Consider the following 20777-nt stretch of genomic DNA (forward strand, 5'->3'; position numbering starts at 1 on the left):
TTTCTCAAAACCAAACAAAAAACAAAACTCTCGATAAGTATGCCCTATTTAAATAGAAGCTTAGAGAGAAATGGATAAATCTACCATAAATCTACAATTAGGGAAAGATTTCAGCATCCTCAATTATTAACAGACCAAGCAAACAAGAAACAAATCAAACAGTAGGTCGTCAGATTCGAACCACACTATTTATTAACAAGCATGATTTGTGGCCTCATTTATAACCAGCCCCACCCCAGCACTCGGTGTACATTCTTCTTAAGCACAGAAATTGGACTCAATGTAATATTTTAGAAATAAATAAAAAGAGGCCGGGCGCAGTGGCTCACGCTTGTAATCCCAGCACTTTGGGAGGCTGAGGCGGGCAGATCATGAGGTCAGGAGATCATGAGTAGCCTGGCCAACACAGTGAATCCCCGTCTCTACCAACAACACAAAAAATTACCCGGGCGTGGTGGTGGGTGCCTGTAATCCCAGCTACTCAGGAGGCTGAGGCAGGAGAATCGCTTGCACCCGGGACGCGGAGTTTGCAGTGAGCCGAGATGGTGTCATTGCACTCCAGCCTGAGCAACAAGAGCAAAACTCCGTGTCAAAAAAAAAAGAAAAAGAAAAGAAAGGAAGGGGTGGGGGGGAGAGAGAGAGAGAGACAAAGGAAGGAAGGAAGGAAGGAAGGAAGGAAGGAAGGAAGGAAGGAAGGAGAAAAAAGGAAAGAGAAAGGAAGGAAGAAAGAAAGAGAAAGAAAAGAGAAAGAAAAGAAAGAAAGAAAGAAAAGAAAGAAAGAAAGAAAGAAAGAGAAAGAGAGAAAGAAAAGAGAAAGAAAATTTCCCCTTACATCTGAATCTTTTGATACAGTGGATGCTCAGTGGGTGTTGCTGACTGACAGGTGGATGAATGGCCCACGCTTGAAGGCAGGTGACACCTCCAGGTGGGTGCTCTGTGGGAAGGGGAGGTGACAGTCCTGGGAGCCCTGCCTGGGATGCAGGAACTGGCAAACACACCCCCACTCCGCAGCTCTCTCTCTTACCACCTTGAAGCCAACATGAAAGCCAGACCAGAGTTGGGTGTCCCTCTGCGAGGGCTCCTGGCACAGATACTTGCCTGGGGGAGGTGGGGCTCCTTCCCCTAGCCCTGAGGGTGGGGTGGACAGAGCTGGGCTGAACTCAGCCCTGGCTCCCAGCGCTGGCTAGCCGGTCCTGCACAGTCCCAAGAGGCAAAGGTTTCCTGGTAGCCCCCACCCCCACCCCGTGGAGCCGGACTCCTCCCCGAGACTCCAGGAGCAGCAAGAGTCCTCAGGACCCTCTGGGCAGAACGGGGCAGCCCTCTCGCCAGCGATCCCGCCCTGGGCCCAAGACCTGCGTGTCGAGCTCGGGGGAGCCGCTGCCATCCGCCCAGAGATCCTAAACTTTCAAGCGGCCTGAATCCCCCGTTCCACTAGGCGGCCGTCGCCCCGGACCACAGACACCAACCACCAGAGCGAGAACGGATGCGGGGCGGGGGAGAGAACAGGACATCCTCCGGGGGCCCGCAGGACCTCTGCTCAGGGAGCTGGCGGGGCCCCTCCAGGGACACCGGCTCTGGCGGGCGCGGTCTCCGGACTGAGAATCCTCGGGGCCGGAGGATTCCCACTCGCCAGGGGCGCGCACCGTGTGCGCTCGACTCGGGGCTCCTGGCGCGGCCCCGCCTCCACCTTCACTGTGCCCCCAGTTCGACTCGCCCGGCACCGGCTTGAAACCTCCTGGTCGCCCTCTGAACCCCTTTCGGGACTGGTCATCGCCGCCCGTGCGCTCCTCCCGGGCAGGCCCGGGGACCGCAATGGGGCCGGGGGTGCGGACAGAGGCTCGGGGCGACCCGGGGGACTCAGGGCCCAGCCGCACGCTCCGCCCCCGGCGACCACAGAAGCCAACGGCTGGGCCGGGCGCGCCGTAAGGAGGCAGCAGTGAGGCTGCCGGGTGCGTCCCAGACACCGGGGCTGCGGGAGGAGGGGAGAACCTTCCCGAGGCAACCGCCGCCCCCGAGGAGAGATGGCGCAGAAAGCGCCCAAAGCACCTTCCTCTAAAGCCCCCGTGGGCGCGAGGGCCCATCCACGGGAGGCGTCCAGGGCTTCCGGGAGGCGGAGCGTGGGGAGTGTGGGGTGTGGGGTCGACAGGCGTGGGGAGGGCCCTCTACGCAGAGGGTGCGTATGGGCGGAACTCGGGGCACAAAAGGCCACAGGGAAAGGGAGGTCGCGCAATCCTGGTGACCAGGGGTCTGGCCACGGGCTAAGGGTCTCACGTGCGGAGAAGAGGGGAATGGGGGAAGACCTGGGCGCCTCCCGCTTGCCCTGCGGGCTCTCGGTCATCCAGTGAGCCCAAGCCAGGACTGGCGGGCACCAGGTTGGGGGGGGGTCCGGGAAGGAAGGCGAGAGGCTGCCTGGGGCGCCCCTGCCTCCGCTCCCCTCCCCTTAGGGTCAAGACACGCAAGCCTTGAGCTCCTGAAAACACTACCTGAGTGAGGGGTGGGGTGGGTGGAGGAGACAGCCAGGACCCCAGTACTGTCATGGTTGGCTGTGACCTCCTCCACGGTCATCTCCAGGGTGGCAGGGGTGAGAGCCCCACCCCAGTACTGAGCAACACACGACCACCCCCAAAAGGCAGGGTCACATCCCAGCTGTGTGACCCCAGAAACTGCTGGCCCTGAGATCATCCTTGTACCATGGGAACCGAGCGCCCACCTCCTGGGGACGCAGGGAGAACCCACCAGACCATGCCTGGGACGCCCAGCAGGGCAATGGGCGAGTTCGAGAGGGAGGCGGCTGCTGTCCTGCCGCCCCCAAGGACAGACTCGGGGCTCTGAGGCGGTTGTGGACCTGGAAGCAGAGCTCTGAGCTGACCTGCACCCACAAGCCTGGCAGCCACAAATTATTAGAAACCTCAGGGGCCTGCACCAGCCCACAAGGTCCCTGGTCGCCCTCCTACTGCCGCCATCAACCCAAACATCCCGTCCTGCACCTCCACTACAGGAGGTTCACCGTGGCCACCACCTGCTTGCAGCCAGTGACAGCAAACTCGTGGCCAGCCACGCGGTAGAAGCTGAGCTGTGCGGCCAGGTCCTCTGCCTGGGCCTGGTCAGGAAAGAAGCCCTCGCCTGCCATCTCGTCCCGGAAGCAGCTGACCACATCCCGCTTGTCCAGCAGCAGAAACGGCACGATGGCCGCGGCCTGCCACAGCGGATGCTCCCGGGACAGCAGAGCCCACAGGCTTGCGCGCAGGTCCTCTTCCACCTGTGCCGCTGCGGCCTCGGCACTGCGGGTGCCGTCGGGGCGCAGGGGCAGCGCGCGGGACGCATTCTGCAGCACGAAGCGCGTGACCTCGGAGCCACCCGCGCCACTTAGGAGCACGTAGATGGCGTTGTGGAAGTGGTGGGAGCGCTGCGGCTGCAGGAAGCCGTGCAGCTCGTCCAGCAGCGGCCGCGGCAGGAGCTCCACGTCGTCCAGCACCAAGAGTGGGGTCTTCTCCTCCGCTTCGGCCCGCGCCACCACGTCGGCCACGCGCCGAGCCAGCTCCTCGCGGCAGTCTCGTGCGGCGCGCCCCTCGGGGCAGTGGTGCCGCGCGTGGTACTGCAGCACGAGCGAGCTGTCCTCCAACACCGATCGGAAGTGGCGCGCCAGCAGGCGGCCCACGTGGCTCTTGCCCACGCCAGTGGGCCCGTGCAGCGCCAGGAGGAGCGGACGACTGTGCACGTGCGTGGCCAGGTAGTCCCGCATCAGCGCCACGATGCGCGCTATGGCTGCGGGCTGGCCGAACACCGCGCGCTGAAGCGCCTTCTCCAGTCCATCGAGGTCATAGCGCTGCGCGTTATCGTCCAGGTTCTCGATAGCGTTGAGAACTTGGAAGCCCACGATGGCGACCAGCAGCAGCAGGCAGCACTGCGCGCGGCTCCTGTGCTCCACGCGTGGCCGATACTTGCGCGAGGTCTCTGGGTAAAGCACCAGGCGGCTGCGCCGGCGCTTCTTGCGTGGCGTCCTGGAGGGTAGCTCCGCGGGGCCGTCGAAGGTGAAGAACTGCGGCTGGTCTAGGTCCCTGCGCGGCGCCGGGGGGCTGCAGCCCGGCCTGGGCACCCGGGTCCCGACGTCGGGCCCCCCACCCAGCTGCAGGAGGCGCCGCTTGCGTAGGACGCACACCCGGCGGCGCAGGCGGAGCACGGCGCGCACGGGCGCGATCACGCACCGGCCCGAGGCTTGGGGGGCCGCGGCAGCAGGCTCTAGGCTGGGTTGGCCGCGGTCCATGGCGCAGGAACGGCGCTCCGCATACAGGTCGCCCTCCCTGCAACGGGAAGACGGGGAGGGTCTCTGGACTCCCGCCACCGCCCTTTCCCGCGGGTCGCAGGAACCGGTCCCCGGAGTGATCTTACCCCCTGGGAGTCCCGCGGGGTGTGGCCCGGGCTGCCCCAGGGCCGGGGCCTGGTCGCGGCCTCGTCCCTCAGACCGGGAAGCGGCCCCTCCGCAGGGCCCCGATGCAAATCTCTCGGGTCCTCCCATAAACGGCCGCGGGCCTGAAGGAAGTGGCGGGGGTAGAGGCTTATCTGGTGGCCGCCCCGGCTTCCTGGAGGAGTCGTCGAAGGAGTCAGTGGCCGCCCAGGCGCCCACTGGGGTGAGGGACAGTCGCCCCCAGACCCTGCCCCCGCCTGCGGCTCCCACTGGACTGGGCCGTCTCCCAAGGACGGGCCGCGGGAAGCAGAGGCCTGAGCGCCCAGGAGTTCAGAGATGCCCCCCCAGGCTCCAGAACACTCGGCGGGGGTCTGGCTGGAACTTAGATTTTGAGAATAGCCCCAGGTCCCGTCCCCAGGCTCAGCCCAGGCCTCCCAGCCCCGACTCCAAAACTGGGGTCCTCCCAACACCCCTCCAGTGAACTAGCAGAGCAGCGCAGGGAGCCCCCCGGAGACCGGTAGAGGCGAGGCAAAAAGATGGACAGAAGAATCCGGTCAGAGCAAGAGAGCCACTGACTGGTAGGAACTGGCCTGGGCCCTGGGCCCCAACCCCCCCCTGCCTACCTGCAGCTGGTCCACTACCCTCAGCTCTGCCGCCCCCAGCCTGTGCCAGACGCTGGGGCCTGAGATTCCAAGCAGGAAATGCGCCTCCCAGGGTGAGGGGGTGGGCCAGGGGCCTCCTGGGCCAGCTCCGGCCTGGAAGGGCAGCGACACCTGCGGGTCCCCAGGGAGCGGCCGGCCAAAGCAGAGGAAGCTCTGGGGAGGTTTCCGCTTCTATGCAAAGGAAGTGAGTCAGGGGGTGCGGCCCAGGCGGGACTTGGGCTGGACGGAGGCGCCAAAGGGGGGAGGCCCGGCCGGCTTGCCCAGATCCCCTGGTCAGAGGTCACATCCCCTCTTTAGTTCCCTAGAGCTCAGAGCCCTCCTGGCTTGGTCAGGCTCAGGACACCTGGTGAGGCCGAGGGCCCCTGCTACATGCCCTGCCCCCGCCCTGGGCTCCTGCACCTCAGCCTGTCCTCCACAATCACCTCCCCCAGGTCACCCCTTCTACCTGACACCCCACACACAGGGCTTACAGCCGTGGGGAGGGGGCTCCAGGCCCTGTGTAAGCAAGGGGGGAGCAGGGAAGCCGCAGAGGGGGAGGGCAGGGTCCTCTGCCCAGCTGCATACCCCCAATCCCTCTCTTATCACTCCTCTCCCTTTTTCCTTCCCCTCCTGACCCCAATCGGGGACCCCATTGTCTTTCCCTTCCCCCTTCCTCTGTCCCCAGCCTAGAGCCCCCGGCCCAGGACAGGCCTCACACAGGGACAGAAGTTCTATCACGGAAAAAAACACGTGTGGCTCAGGGTCCCTGTGGGGGTTGGGGAACAAATTTAGAAAGAACTTGGGCCCTGAGCCAGGAGCCGGAGCTCTGGGCCCTTCCCCCTGCTGGCCTTTGCATGGCCCCTCCCAGGCCCCTCCGATAGGCCTGCCTGGACGACCCTGGACTCCTCCCAGCCTGGAAGCCGCCTTCCAAGGAGGAGCAAGGTGGCCGCTCCGGCCACACCAGTGCTGCTGGCATTTCAGCTCAGGACCCTGCAGTCCCAGGGACGCCCCGCTCCTCCCAACGGCCAGCCCGGGCCTGATGGATTCCAGCTGTATATTCCTCACCCAACCAGAGGGACCATCAGGGAAACACCGGTCGTGGGCTGGGCGTTTCCATTCTCTCCAGGAACCAGGCCTAGGGCTCCCGTCCTGTGTAGGGGGTGCTGGGGGGCCCGATCCCGGATCGTCGAGGCCACGGGGGCCGCACACACCACGTGGCATGCCAGTGCTCTTCAGGCCCACACCCTGGCCTCTGTGGGACCAGAGCATAAGGAGGTTGGCTGTCCAGGCCCTGTAGCCCCAGTATGGAGGTTGGGGTCCTCTGGGGGCCTCAGACTTTGAGTCTGGGTGCTGCTTCTGACACAGAGAGGACCCTGGAAGGGGAGGCCCTCAGGCAGATGCAGGCTTACCGGGCCCTGGAAAGCCTGCGCCAAAGCCTCTGCCCTGCCTCCAAGAGCAGCCAAGGCTGGAGCTGCTTCTGCCAGAGGCTGGCCCAGCAAACCCTCAGGCCAGAGATCGCTGCGGAAAAGGGACTTGTTCAAGGGCCTCAAGACCTGGCCCTATGGGTCAAAGGTGAATCTGAGCCCTGGGTCAAGGCCTCGCCCCCTGCACTTTCTCCCATCTATAGGGGTGAAGGCAGCGCCAGAACCGCGGCTCCCAGTGCCATCACCATCTCCTGTGATGCCCAGGGCCACCCCCAATCACACCCATTCCCATTCCAGGAGGGCTCCCCTCCCGTCTCCCTACCCAACCCAGCCCTGCTGCTGCGCCCAGAATTCACATCCATCACCCACAAACACAGTCCATGTTCTCAGCCTCTGAAAGGACTTCACCCTCACTGCTTCTCCCAGCTCTCACCAGCAAGGTTGTTTCCCCCAAACCGTGGGCAGCCTCCCCGCTCCTCCTCCCAAATTCCCCATAGGTGCTCACTTCACCGGATGATGCCTCCCACACCCGGGCCCTCGGTCCTCCCCCACCAAGTCCTTCTCCCTAACTTCCCAGCAGTGTCCACACCCGGTCACTCAGGCAGCTCTGCTCTTTCTGCCCCTAGAGGCTTTCGCTACAGTAACCATGCGCCCCCAAGCCTCAGCCGTCCACTCACAGTCCCATTCCAGTCCTTGCAGCTCACACCCTCCACCTCGCCAGTCCCTCACCCACGGGCTCCTCACTCTGTCCTTCCCTCCCCACCCATGAGCCTGGCGCCCCCTGCAGGCACCCTGGGCAGGACCCACCCGCTGCCCAGTGACCACACCAGGCACCCAGGTCCACTCCCTGGCCATTCCTCCTAAGTCCTTTCCTTGTCCTCTCCCCTGCCACTTCCCCCATCCTGCCTCCTAGCCCAACACCTGAGAAAACAGGATCAGCAGCAGGGGCTCCCAGTGTCTCCTCAGCGCCCCCCAGCCCTCCTGAGGACACCCCTGCTGTGCTGAGACCCGGCCACCCGCTCATTCAGTGACAGCCCAGCCCCTGGTCCGTCCTCCACCCCTCACCCCACCGGGTCATTCCCATCAGCCCAGAAACCTCCATTTCTCCTATCTTAAAAAAAAAAAATCCAGGCCAGGTGCGGTGGCTCACACCTGTAATCCCAGCACTTTGGGATTTGCTGGACAAAGCCCAGCACCTCGGCTCTGTCCCCGCAGATACCAGCTCAGAGCCTCCCATACCCACGAGATCCCAGCACCATGGGCTTGTCTCGCCCAACAGGTCCCAACTTGCTCAGCTGTGGCCTTGTGCTCCAGGGAGGAGAGCTCACCGACAGGCGTCTCTGAGGACAGTGACAAATGGCAGCCGGGCCACTGTCCCTGCATGCTGCAAGCCGAGGACAGTGACACCTGGCAGTCGGGTCATTGCCCCTACATGCAAGCCGAGGACAGTGACACCTGGTAGCCAGGCCAGCGCCCCTGCAGGCTATGAACTGTTGCCTGGCTTTGAGGTCTCATCTGCTGGGAATGGCCCCAGCTCTGTGACTGCGACCCTGGCATGTCCTGGGCCTCCAGGGCTCCTGTCCCTGGTGCGCACAGGGAGGTGAGAGGTGCCCCCGGGAATCGCAGGACAAAAACAAAGCAGCTGACCTGTGTCTCAGGTACTGAACCCCGAGGGTGACGGCTGCCAACCTCCCCCAGAAATTATATCAACCAACCCCAAAAATTATTGTATCATCCCCGGCTGCTGGTCACAGACAGGGCTGAGCAGTCCACAGAGGCTGTGGCCCATAAAGCCCCAGGTACCGGCTCCACAGCACGAATGCCCGTGTCCATCTGAGCTGCATCCAACCCCAGGGCAGACACAGAGACACTCCAGCCTCCACATTTACCAAAACGCCTTTTATTTACATAAGAGAAAATCTCACCATGTGTCCAGCTGGCCTCGTCACAGCCGCTGAAGGCGGCGCTGCTGGGCGAGGAGTGCTGGCTCCAAGGGTGAAACAAGGCCACAGGTGCACCTGGGCTTGTTCTGGCCACACCTGTGACCGGGTCTACAGGGTGAGGTGGCTCCCTCCACACAGGCCCCAGGACACCCACCATGGCAGAGGCCAGGCTGCTGCCCCCACACGGCCTCCACAAGGTCACGGGTCCATCTCCACAACCCCAAGGCAGTAAGCAGCGTGCCTCACTTTTGCCAGGCTGAGCCAATGAAGAGGCCCCGCCCTCCCCTTGGAAAACAGGTGCAGTTTTCCTAACCCAGGAAAACGGAAAATGAGCACACTTTCTGTGGCTGTGAAAGTACAAGGAGAGGCTGTGCCCTCGGAGCCACTGCGTGGATGGCGGACAAGGTCTGGGACCCTGCTCCAAGGAGCAGGAAGCAAGGGCCACAACCGCAGGACAGGCCCAGCCACAGCCCCGGGAGGAGGGACCGCCCTGTATACCCAGGTCCGGGAGCCTCTTCTGGCTGAGCAGGGCCACGACTCAGCAGGGCCCCGGAACCTGAGCAGGCCTGGAGGACCCTCAGAGCGGGGCAGGGGCGGGCACGCTGGGGAGGGGCAGCTCCAGGGCCGGCGTCTCCGCAGCCTGTGCTGGGCTGGGCTTCCGGTGGTCCAGTTGTTCCAGCTTCTCGCCGAGCTGGGAGTAAAGCTCCTTCACTGCCTCTCCACTCTGCGGGGAACCACACCATGGGGCAGGCGAGGCGCACGGGCAGGCGCAGGGGGTGCAGGGGTGGGTGCCCACCGACCACACACAGACACTGCAAGGACAGCTTGGCAAGCACACACGGGGCTGGCAGGGAACAGGCACCTTCACACAGCAGGCCCCCCGGGCACCCACCTGGCCTGTGGGCTCCAGGGCCTTCTGCAAGGCCTCCAGCTTAGACGGGGCCACCCTGGGGTGCAGGTGAATAAGAAGCCGCAGCGCGTGCCGGTGAACGTTCTCCTTCCTGGAAAAGGCCGTGCAGGGCTGGGGCAGGAGGCAGGCCCTGCTGTCTGCCCAGGCCAAGCCCGGATGCAGGTGGCCAAGGCCCCTGGAGACACGACACGGCCAGCCTCTGGGACCCTCCCCAGCTGTGCCCAGGCACCCTGCAGGGCCACATGCGGGCCCTGGTGCCCAACACACCCACCGGCAGACCCTCTGCCCCAGGTGGGGAACAGCAGCCACCTCTCAGGCTGCGATGCACAAGAGCTGAGGACTGAGTGGGCCAGATGGTGCCCAGCAGGCCTACCTCGGAGAGGCAGTGAGGAAGAAGCCGTCAAAGAGGCTGCTGCAGAAGTCCTCAAGGGCAAATTCGTCGGCCAGCAGCGCAAGGCTGCCCGTGAGCAGGTGGAGGAAGATGTCGCCAAAAGCCAAGTCGCCAAAGGTCTCCACTGCAGACACAGCAGGCATCAGCCCAGTGCCACCCACCCTGCCCACCCCAGAGGGCACTTTTGTCCTCAGAGACCACAGAACCTACTTCTGGGGGTGCTCACGTGGGGGTTCTTGGATGTTCTGAGGTGAGAAGCACAGGGTCTCAGCAGGTGAAGAGGCAGGTGGGAGGTGGACGGGGCGGGCGGGTAGGGTGGGACCCTAGGCAGGGAAGCAGAGCTGCAGCCTGGGGACAGGAGGAGGGGTGGAGGGAGGAGGAGACAGAAAAACAAGGTGCTCCTCCAGTCCTGAAAGACCTTGCCCAGTAGCCAAGCCCAGGAGAAACAAGCCTAACAAATAAAGAGTCCGGCGCCAACTCCATCGAGTTCTCCCAGACTACCAACCACACTGCCACAGGAAAGAGAACGAAGCACTTTCACATTCTTTTTTGAAGCCAGACACCAAAACACAACAAAGACAGCAAGTGTGCCCACAGATGCCTCACACATGACCGCAGCACAGACGCCACAGCCCACAGCAGACATCTGCCAAGGGCAAGTGCAGCACCCCACACAGGGCCCCTGCAGGGAGGGAGGGTGGTCGCCTGCGGGCTGATGCCCATGGAATGATGCCAGAAGGAGCTGTGGCCAGGCCACACGGAGGTGACATGTGCAGACAGGACAAAGGTGGCCTTCCTAGTACCCTGGATGGCGCCTTTCCGAGGACAGACCCAGGTGGCGCCACCTGTGCCCATGGAGTGACAGAAACATTTCCAGGAGACCCAGACCCCCAAGGTGCCTGCCTGCCACATCTCCCAGGGCCTTGGCCGGCCACGTGGCCAAGTGGCCAAGGGATACGTGGCAAGCACACAGTCCCGACCAGGGGATCCAGCAGCAAGGCCCCACTGGGCAAATGCCCTGATTCCTGCAACTCCAGGGAACCCAAGACTGTGAGACAGGAGAGGGGACGGCAGGCGCATCCCAACCCTGACGGGGCCGTCTGCACAGCAGACAGGAGACACCTGGAGAAGCGCAGCCACTGCCAGGCAGTCAGCAGAGGAGCAGCAGTGAACCCGGCTCAGATGTGACAGTGGCCCGTGGTCACTGTTTTTAATTTTTTTGAGACGGAGTCTCGCTCTGTCACCCAGGCTGGAGTGCAGTGGCGCAATCTCAGCTCACTGCAAACTCCACCTTCCAGGTTCAAGCGATTCTCCTGCCTCAGCCTCCCTCAGCTGGGATTACAGGCATGCGCCACCACGCCCAGTTAATTTTTGTTTTTAGTAGAGATGGGGGTTTCGCCACGTTGGCCAGGCTAGTCTCGAACTCCTGACCTCAGATGATCAGCCCACCTCAGCCTCCCAAAGTACTGGGATTACAAGGTGAGCCACCGAGCCTGACCAGCTTTTTATAAGCATTTAAAGGCAGTCTTGTTTTTTTTTTTTTTTTTTGAGACAGAGTCTCACTCTGTCGCCCAGGCTGGAGTGCAGTGGTGCAATCTCGGCTCACTGCAACCTCTGCCTCCTGGATTCAAGCGATTCTCCTGCCTCAGCCTCCCGAGCAGCTGGGACTACAGGCATGCATCACACACCCGGCTAATTTCTGTATTTTTAATAGAGATGGAATTTCACGACGTTGGCCAGGCTGGTCTGGAACTCCTGACCTCGGTGATCCACCCGCCATGGCCTCCCAAAGTGCTGGGATCACAGGTGTGAGCCACCGTGCCCAGCCCCCCTTTTTTTTTTGAGATAGAGTCTGGCTGTGTCACCCAGGCTGGAGGGCAGTGATCTCGGCTCACGGCAACCTCTGCCTCCCAGGTTCAAGCGATTCTCCTGTAAAGGCATCCTTCTTTTGTAGAGATGCCTATGTCTGCAGCCTGCTTTCTGTGATGTGTCAGATTTACACCCAGACATTGCCCTGAGGGACAGGCGGCCACACACGGACCCCACGCGGACCCCGGGGAGGTTGGAGATGGTGCTGGGTCCTCACCGTACCGTGCTCTTGACTTTATATTCTTTCACAAATTCCCACTACAAAAATGTTAAAAAATAAACAGGAGAGGCCGGGCGCGGTGGCTCAAGCCTGTAATCCCAGCACTTTGGGAGGCCGAGACAGGCGGATCACGAGGTCAGGAGATCGAGACCATCCTGGCTAACACGGTGAAACCCCGTCTCTACTAAAAAATACAAAAATCTAGCCGGGCGAGGTGGCGGGCGCCTGTAGTCCCAGCTACTCGGGAGGCTGAAGCAGGAGAATGGCGTGAACCCGGGAGGCGGAGCTTGCAGTGAGCTGAGATCCGGCCACTGCACTCCAATCCCGGCAACAGAGCGAGACTCCGTCTCAAAAAAAATAAATAAATAAATAAATTTTAAAAATAAAATAAACAGGAGAGAATTCTAAAAATCAACATCTATTCTTACTAGAACCCACTAAAAACCTAAGAATAAACTTGCTCTCCCCAAACGTTACTGAAAATGCATATCCCATTGGGAGGCCGAGACGGGCGGATCATGAGGTCAGGAGATCGAGACCATCCTGGCTAACACGGTGAAACCCCGTCTCTACTAAAAAATACAAAAAAACTAGCCGGGCGAGGTGGCGGGAGCCTGTAGTCCCAGCTACTCGGGAGGCTGAGGCAGGAGAATGGCGTGAACCCAGGAGGCGGAGCTTGCAGTGAGCTGAGATCCGGCCACTGCACTCCAGTCCCGGCAACAGAGCGAGACTCCGTCTCAAAAAAAATAAATAAATAAATAAATTTTAAAAATAAAATAAACAGGAGAGAATTCTAAAAATCAACATCTATTCTTACTAGAACCCACTAAAAACCTAAGAATAAACTTGCTCTCCCCAAACGTTACTGAAAATGCATATCCCATTGGGAGGCCGAGACGGGCGGATCACGAGGTCAGGAGATCGAGACCATCCTGGCTAACACGGTGAAACCCCGTCTCTACTAAAAAATACAAAAAAACTAGCCGGGCGAGGTGGCGGGAGCCTGTAGTCCCAGCTACTCGGGAGGCTGAGGCAGGAGAATGGCGGGAACCCAGGAGGCGGAGCTTGCAGTGAGCTGAGATCCAGCCGCTGCACCCCAGCCTGGGCGACAGAGCGAGACCACCATCTCAAAAAAAAAAAAAAAAGAAAAAGAAAATGCATATCCCAGCCCGTGGGGCAGCCACGTACTCCGAGGAGAAGCCGCACTCCTGGTTCCCCGTTTCTAGCCACAATCAAATGAGAAAAAGAAACAGAAACACACTCAAGGCCTCCCGGGTGAGTCTGTCACTGTGCAAACTCCACAGGGACTGACACAAATCCAGAAGGTGCCGCCCACTGCACACTGGGCTGGGCCATGGCCTCGTGCCCCTGGGCTACACACCTGCACAGCACGTGGCTGTACCGAGTACTGGAGGCTGCTGGGACACAACGGTAAGTGTGTATCTAAACAGAGAAAGTGGAGTAAAAATACAGTATTGTCAGCTTATGTGACCGTGTGGTCGTTATGTGGTCCACGGTGGACAGAATGTTATGTGACACGTGACTGTACTGCAGTGGACAGGCCAAGGCAAATCAAAGTTATTTATAACTATGTTCCCGGAAGTCTCAAAAAATAAACAAACCGGCTCTGCCTGGTGGCCGGCGGCCGGCAGTGCAATGTCCCAGTGCCCTCAAGAGCCTCCCTGACCCTCCAGAAGGAGCAGCAGTGCTGGCACCTGCATGAGCCCAGGAGGTCATGTGTGCCTGTGCCGTCTGATGCCACTGTCTGTGGTCATTCGTTGAGCAGCAACAGGAAACCCACGCCAGGCGACCCAAGCTCAGTGAGAGGGTGGCTGGGGACAGGTTAATACCCACAGGGAACTTCCTCCGCAAAGAAAGCTGGAAAATGCATGCACGCACTATCCTCGGACACACCAGCCACCGAGAAACACACCAGCCGCCGAGAAACACACCAGGCACGTGCCGTGGTGTGGACGTGTCCCCAAGTTCACCGCCAGAAACCTGATCCCCAACGCCACACTGCTGAGGTTGTGAGGGTTCCATCCTCGCCAAAGCATTCACACTGTTAGCACAGGAGTGGGCTCCTGATAAAAGGGGAAGTCTGGCAACCTTCTCTGTCTCCATCTGTGTCTCATCTCTAGCTCTCTCTCTCATCTGTCTGTTTCTATGCCTCTCCTGTCTCTGTCTCTCTCATCACTCTCTGTCTCTCATCTCTGTGTCTCTCATCTCTGTCTCTCTGTCTGTCATCTCGGTCTGTATGTCTGTCTCTCATCTCTGTCTGTCTCCCCTGCCCGTGCTCTCTTGCCCTCTGCCTTGCACCATGGGATGACACAGCAAAAAGCCCCGGCCAGATGCAGGCCCCTTGGATCTTGGACTTCCCATCCCAGCCCCCACAGAACTGCTGCTCTTTTTTTTTTTTTTTTTGAGACGGAGTCTCGCTCTGTCATCCAGGCTGGAGTGCAGTGATGCGATCTTTGCTCACTGCAACCTCCACCTCCCAGGTTCAAGAGATAATCCTGCCTCAGCCTCCCAAGTACCTGGGATTACAGGCACCCACCACCGTGCCTGACCAATTTTTGTATTTTTTTTTAGTAGAGACAGGGTTTCACCATGTTGGCCAGACTGGTCTCAAACTCCTGACCTCGTGATCCGCCCGCCTCAGCCTCCCAAAGCGCTAGGATTACAGGCCTGAGCCACCGCGCCCGGGCATCCCTTCCCTTTCTACATTGCTCAGTCTTCAGTCTCTGTTAGAGCAGCGTAACGTGGACTAAGACAGCAAACCCCAGACAGGCCTGAGTCAGCAGGGAAGAGCCCAGGGTCTCTGTCACAGTGGGTACCGCAAGGCTAAAGAGGCCCCATCTCCCACGGGACCTGCAGTTCTACTCTTGAAGGCCCCCATTTGGACCCTTCCTCTTCTTCCTGGCTTGCAACAACCCCTCCCCCGTGGAGACTCCCAGGAGGAAGTGGGCCTGTCACCACCGCCTGGGTGGGGGACTGGGGCAGAGGATCTCTCTCCCTCCCCTTTGCTCCATCCTCTGAGCAACTGAGGGGTCCCAGGCCCCTGACCAGTTAGGATGAAATAAGGGCAGCTCTTGCGTCACCTTTTTGTGGGAAAGCACAAAGCTGAACTCCGTCTCCCTTTCCTAGTAAAATAAACTACAGACAAAAACGTAAAAGTGAAAACGAGGCTGTGAACGGTGGCTCAGGCCTGCAATCCTAGCACTTTTGGAGGCCGAGGCGGGCGGATCATGAAGTCAGGAGTTTGAGACCAGCCAAACCAACATGGAGAAACCTCATCTCTACTAAAAATACAAAAATTAGCCTGGCGTGGTGCCGGGTGCCTGTAATCCCAGCTACTCAGGAGGGTGAGGCACGAGAAATCACTTCAACCTGGGAGGCAGAGGCTGCAGTGAGCTGAGGTCACGCCATTGCACTCCAGCCTGGGCGACAGAGCGAGACTTCGTCTCAAAAAAAAAAAAAAAATGTGAAAACAAAGCTAGCAAAGTTGGAAGTGGGCTGGGGAGATGACAGCTCCTGGGGGCCCCGGGGCCTGCACCCTGGGCGGGATCGCACGCGGCAGCTGCCGCAGGGAAGGCACTGCCAGCCACCGCCCGTCAGGACTCACCCAGCCCCGGCAGCAGGCGGAGGAGTGCATTCTTGTTCCTCTGCTTGGTGATATGCAGGACGTAGTACAGCCCCACCTCGCAGGCCATGCGCTGCTCCTGCAAAAACCTGTGCCCCGGGCGCCATCAGCCCCGCCTGAGCCCCCACACGGACCCCCGCCCAGCCCTGCAGCAGCCCCCCGGCAACAGTGCCACCCCTGCACCACAGCCACCCCTGCACCACGGCCCTGCAGCCCGTACTTAGTGAAGCTTTCGGGAAGTGTGTTTGGATATGAGACTGGGGCTTTCTCCTCGGCCGGAAGTTTCTGATCCACATTGAAAGTGTAGTCATCCACCAGGAAGGACATGAGCATCGGGAGGAACCTGGTGATGAGCTCTACCTCCTACGAGGAGGGGAGGCCATGAGCGGGCCCTGCCCCCCCCCCCCCCCCCCCCCCCCCCGTTGACACACACCCCCCCCCCGCCCTCCCCCCCCCCCAGACACTTCACCAACCCCACCCTCCTCTCCAGGTCCCCAGTTCCCTCTTCCCACCTCCCGAGTCCCCCACCCAGGTCATCTCCTCAAACCCCCTTCTGGGCCTGGATCCACATGGAGTAGCCACCACCTGTGGTCAGCCATGGTCCACGGAGACACCCCAGAACCCCCCTGGTGGGCATTTTCCCAAACGGAAGGTGGGCACCTCCAGGAAGGAAGCTTTGGGACCAAAGGGGCCTCCACAATCACTTTGCTAGCGCCTCCCGCTCCACCCCACTTCCAGCCCACAGCTCCTCAGGAGAAATTGGCAGCCCCCACAGGAGGCTTGTTACCATCTTAGGCTCCTTGAAGACCTGGCTGTCAATCATGTCCCAGGCTCCCTGGCCCAGTGCCAGCAGCCGGAGCAGCAGCAGCAGGTCGGGGCTGTCCTGTAGGGAGGACAGGCTCAGCGCCAGTCCCAGGCAGCCGTGTCCTGGCCATGGAGCTCCTCTGACCCTACTCGTTACCCAGCAGGGTCTCTGGTGCCCATGGCCAGGACCACACGACTGCAGTCACCAGCCCCACACACGGGGTGAAACCCAGTCTCACAGCAGGGAAGCACGCACCTCTACCGGGCCACTGCCGTCCACACCCTGACCACCAGAGCCGGCAGGGCGGCCACAGGGCCCCAACAGCTGCCTCCACACCCCGACCACCCAGAGCAGCCAGCAGGGTGGTCACGTGGCCCTGACAGCTGCTGACCAAGCCCACACTCACCCTGGGCAGTGTCTCCTGGCCGACTAGCTCCTGCAGGTGCCTGACTGTGCTCAGCGCCAGCGTGTTGATGGCGAAGGGGTCACACAGGATCATGGACAGGTCCCTGGAAGGAGGCCGCCTTGGCGTTAATGAAACGCCTGTTGCCCCTCCCTTCAGTGGCACAGTGCTCAGGAGGGGTGGCCTAAGCTGGGTTCAGGACTGGCAACGGGCGCCCATCACATGCTGGGTTTCTTAAAAAAGGCTTAAGGTTGGGCGGGCACGGTGCCTCACGCCTGTAATCCCAGCACTTTGGGAGAGCGAGGCGGGTGGATCACGAGGTCAGGGGATCAAAAACCATCCTGGCTAACACGGTGAAACCCCGTCTCTACGAAAAATACAAAAAATTAGCTGGGTGTGCTGGCGGGCGCCTGTAGTCCCCGCTACTCGGGAAGATGAGGCATGAGAATGGCGTGAACCCGGGAGGCGGAGCTTGCAGTGAGCCAAGATCGCGCTACTGCTCTCCAGCCTGGGTGACAGAGCGAGACTCCGTCTCAAAAAAAAAGAAAAAAGAAAAAAGAAAAAACTTAAGGTTTGCAATTTGTCCTTAACATGTTAGATCTTCCAAATTAAAGAGTTAAAAAAACAAACAAAATAAAGCCTCAGTGTGGTGGCTCATGCCTGTAATCCCAGCACTCTGGGAGGCGGAGGCAGCAGGATCAATGCCCAGGAGATGAGGAAGACTGCACCGCTGCACTGAAGCCTGGGTGACAGAGACCCTGTCTCAAAAAGAAGAAAAAAAGTGGCAAAGGTGGGGCCAGGCCGCACTGTGTCTATACACCAGCCAGAGAATGCTGGAAAATAATGCCAACAGATACCCCTTAGCTCAGAGGCTGGCTCCACGCCACCGCAGACACCAGAGCCCCCAGCCCCTGGGCCTGGCTACAGAATGCAGAGTTGAGGAGGGAGACTTTGCTACCCAGACACATCCCAACAACCGTGTCCCTCAGCTGTGGGCCAGCAGTGCACAACATAGCTCTACTGAAACATCCAGGAGGCTGGGTGCGGGGGCTCATGCCTGTAATCCCAGCACTTTGGAAAGCTGAGGCGGGTGGATCACCTGAGGTCAGGGGTTCAAGACCAGCCTGGCCAACATGGTGAAACCCTGTCTCTACTAAAAAATACAAAAATTAGCTGGGCATAGTGGTGCGTGCCTGTAATACCAGCTACTTGGGAGGCTGAGGCAGGAGAATGGCTTGAGCCTGGGAGGCGGAGGTTGCAGTGAGCAGAGATCGCACCATTGTACTCCATCCTGGGCTACAGAATGAGACTCTGTCTCAAAAAAAAACAAAAGAAAAAGCAACCTCAGGGAATAAACACCTGCTACCCACGACAAAACACAGCGAGCACAGACCAGATGCGCACAGGGGCCTGGGGGGCAGAGGCTTCATGGAGCCGACCCTCACCCCAGCACCTGCTCCTGGCCCTTCTTGACTCCATCGAGAAACCCCTGCAGCTCCCGCGCCCTCTTGCTGTCCACGAACCGCTCTCGGATGCAGGCGTCCAGGCACCAGGTGAACTGCAAGGAGGAAGCACGGTCGGGACCAGACCAAGCCTCCCAGAATGACCAGAGATCCGGCCCCAAACACAGCTGCAGGCCCCGGTCTCTCGCTCAGTCACAGCTGCTGTGAGGGAAGGCACCGGGCACCAGTCTCCTGACAGTGCAGAGTTCCCCACACCCCTAGACCGAGGCAGCAGGGTCAGGACAGCAGTGGAGACAGTGATGATGTTTCTTTCTAAAAGGGGACTCCCTCATGGCACCCTGAGTGTGGGGGTGGCCACTGCAGCACTCCAAGCAATGGAAGCCTCGGAGGGTGACTCAAGTCCCGGGAAGATGGTCCCGAGGCTGGAGGGTCCGTATGAAGGGAAACCCCATTCCTGGAGCACTCGGTACCTGGCCAACAAGTAGTCCCACAGGCCAGGTTTGGAAAGATGGGAAGAAGCTGGGGCAATGGTCAAGGTCCAGCCTGTAGGTCCTACAGCCCTCGGGAACAGACAAAGGGCTGGACGGGGCAAGAGAGTCCCAGGGAACGGCCAGGTCTCTGGCTCAGATGCAGGGGACTAGCCTCCTTCCCCCATCAGGGTCTGGAGAGGAGCCAAGATGCCAACACACAGCAGGACAGAAAGATCAGAGCCCAGGAAACAGGCTTGGGAGAGGAGGGCGCCCAGGTGGTCACCGGCCCAGCCAAACCCACAGGGAGGAGAGGAGCCAGGAGGGCCAGGAGGAAGGAGGGAGGGCAGTGGGCAGTGCTACCTTCAGGAGGGGCGTGGGGGGAAGGAGAGAGGGCAGTGCTACCTCCAGGACTGGGGGTGGGGGGAAGGAGGGAGGGCAGTGCTACCTTCAAGAGGGCCGGTGTGGGGGAAGGAGGGAGGGCTGTGCTACCTTGTGGCACGGGTCCACGGTGCAGATCTCACCCACGTCCAGGTCGTGCAGGGACATGAGCAGCTCAGCCCGCAGCGTGCAGTAGTGCACATTCCGCGTGCGCAGGAAAAGCGTACGCAGAAACTGCAGCACCATGTCGTACAGCTTCACGTTCTTCCCCACCATCTGTGTCAGCCGCTGCACCACCTGCAGTGAGAAGCACCATCAGGCCCCGGGACCCTCCCGGGCTCCGCCACAATGAAGACACATGGACGTCACGCGCAGGGCAGTGCGGCCCCTCTCTCTGGACATATGGATATGTCTTTCCTACTTTTTGGCAGAAAATGTTCCCTCCTCTCTTATTAAACGTTGGCACCCAGTGTGATGGTAGCCGGTTCTGTTATTTTTATCTTTTTTACAACTTTTTTGGAGACAAGGCCTTGCTCTGTTGCCCAGGCTGGAGTGCACTGTTGAGACTGTGGCTCGCTGTAGCCTTGACCTCCTGGGCTCGAGTGATTTCCTGCCTCAGCCTCCCGAGTAGCTGGGACTACAATTGCATGCCACCATGCTCAACCTTTTTTCTTCTTTTGAGATAGAGTCTTGTGCTGTCGCCCAGGCTGGAGTGCAATGGTAGGATCTCGGCTCGCTGCAACCTCCCCCTCCCAGATTCAAGCTATTCTCCCGTCTCAGCCTGTAGTTGGGATTACAGGCACAGGCCACCAAGCCCAGATCATTTTTTGTATTTTAGTAGAGACAAGGTTTCCCATGTTGCCTGGGCTGGTCTTCTGAGCTCAGGTGATCTCCACCCACCTTGGCCTCCCAAAGTGCTAGGATTACAGGCGTGAGCCACCACACCTGACCCAGTTTTTAACTTTTTTTTTCTTCTTTTGAGACTGAGTCTCACTCTGTCGCCTAGGCTGGAGTACAGTGGTGCAATCTTGGCTCACTGCAACCTCCGCCTCCCAGGTTCAAGTGATTCTCCTGCCTCAGCCTCCTGAGTAGCTGGGATTACAGGGGCACACCACCACGTCTGGCTAATTTTTGTATTTTTAGTAGAGATGGGTTTTTACCATGTTGGTCAGGCTTGTCTTGAACTCCTGACCTCGTGATCTGCCCGCCTTGGCCTTCCAAAGTGCTGGTATTACAAGTGTGAGCCACTGTGCCCGGTCTAATTTAACTTTTTACCAGAGAATTGGGCTGGGCACGGTGGCTCACAGCTGTAACTGCAGCTAATTGGTAGGCCAAGGTGGATAGATTACCTGAGGCCAGGAGTTCGAGACCAGTCTGGTCAACATGGTGAAACCCTGTCTCTACTAAAAATACAAAAATCAGTCAAGCGTGGTGGTGGGCACCTATAATCCCAGCTACTCAGGAGGTTGAGTCAGGAGAATCACTTGAACCTGGGAGAATGAGATTGCAGTCAGCGGAGATCACACCACTGCACTCCAGCCTGGGCAACAAGCAACTCCGTCTCAAAAAAATAAAATAAAATAAAGTAAAGGCCGGGCGCGGTGGCTCAAGCCTGTAATCCCAGCACTTTGGGAGGCCTAGACGGGCGGATCACGAGGTCAGGAGATCGAGACCATCCTGGCTAACATGGTGAAACCCCGTCTCTACTAAAAAATACAAAAAACTAGCTGGGCGAGGTGGCGGCACCTGTAGTCCCAGCTACTCAGGAGGCTGAGGCAGGAGAATGGCGTGAACCCAGGAGGCAGAGCTTGC

The 20777-nt window shown here is 59.8% G+C and overlaps 2 protein-coding genes across 4 annotated transcripts in view; both read right to left on the reverse strand.

Annotated features, from left to right (window-relative positions):
• Positions 1–697: 697 nt before the first annotated feature.
• TOR4A (torsin family 4 member A) lies at positions 698–5230 on the reverse strand. 3 transcript variants are annotated; one of them, XM_023227648.2, is made up of 3 exons: positions 5029–5230; positions 4390–4530; positions 698–4301 (listed from the first exon to the last, which is right to left on the reverse strand). In XM_023227648.2, exon 3 carries the CDS (start codon positions 4262–4264, stop codon positions 2993–2995), a length of 1272 nt encoding a protein of 423 aa, XP_023083416.1. In that variant the 5' UTR covers positions 4265–4301; positions 4390–4530; positions 5029–5230; the 3' UTR covers positions 698–2992. The 3 variants fall into 3 exon arrangements, with proteins under 3 accessions (XP_023083416.1, XP_023083415.1, XP_023083417.1); XM_023227647.2 differs by having other exon boundaries at positions 4390–4580; XM_023227649.2 differs by lacking the exon at positions 4390–4530.
• A 3124-nt stretch (positions 5231–8354) lies between these two features.
• NELFB (negative elongation factor complex member B) overlaps positions 8355–20777 on the reverse strand; it is a 19019-nt gene continuing 6596 nt past the window's right edge. The window contains exons 5-13 of the mRNA XM_023227606.2: positions 19077–19262; positions 18100–18212; positions 16658–16760; positions 16234–16329; positions 15667–15809; positions 15429–15535; positions 9697–9838; positions 9306–9414; positions 8355–9137 (exon numbers count right to left, since the gene is read on the reverse strand). Of these exons, the coding sequence (XP_023083374.1) occupies positions 8991–9137; positions 9306–9414; positions 9697–9838; positions 15429–15535; positions 15667–15809; positions 16234–16329; positions 16658–16760; positions 18100–18212; positions 19077–19262 (1146 nt within the window). The 3' untranslated portion in view covers positions 8355–8990. The remainder of the gene's footprint in view (positions 9138–9305; positions 9415–9696; positions 9839–15428; positions 15536–15666; positions 15810–16233; positions 16330–16657; positions 16761–18099; positions 18213–19076; positions 19263–20777) is intronic.

This window comes from Piliocolobus tephrosceles, chromosome 14 (assembly GCF_002776525.5).
Source record: "Piliocolobus tephrosceles isolate RC106 chromosome 14, ASM277652v3, whole genome shotgun sequence".
In the NCBI taxonomy this organism is placed as follows: domain Eukaryota; kingdom Metazoa; phylum Chordata; class Mammalia; order Primates; family Cercopithecidae; genus Piliocolobus; species Piliocolobus tephrosceles.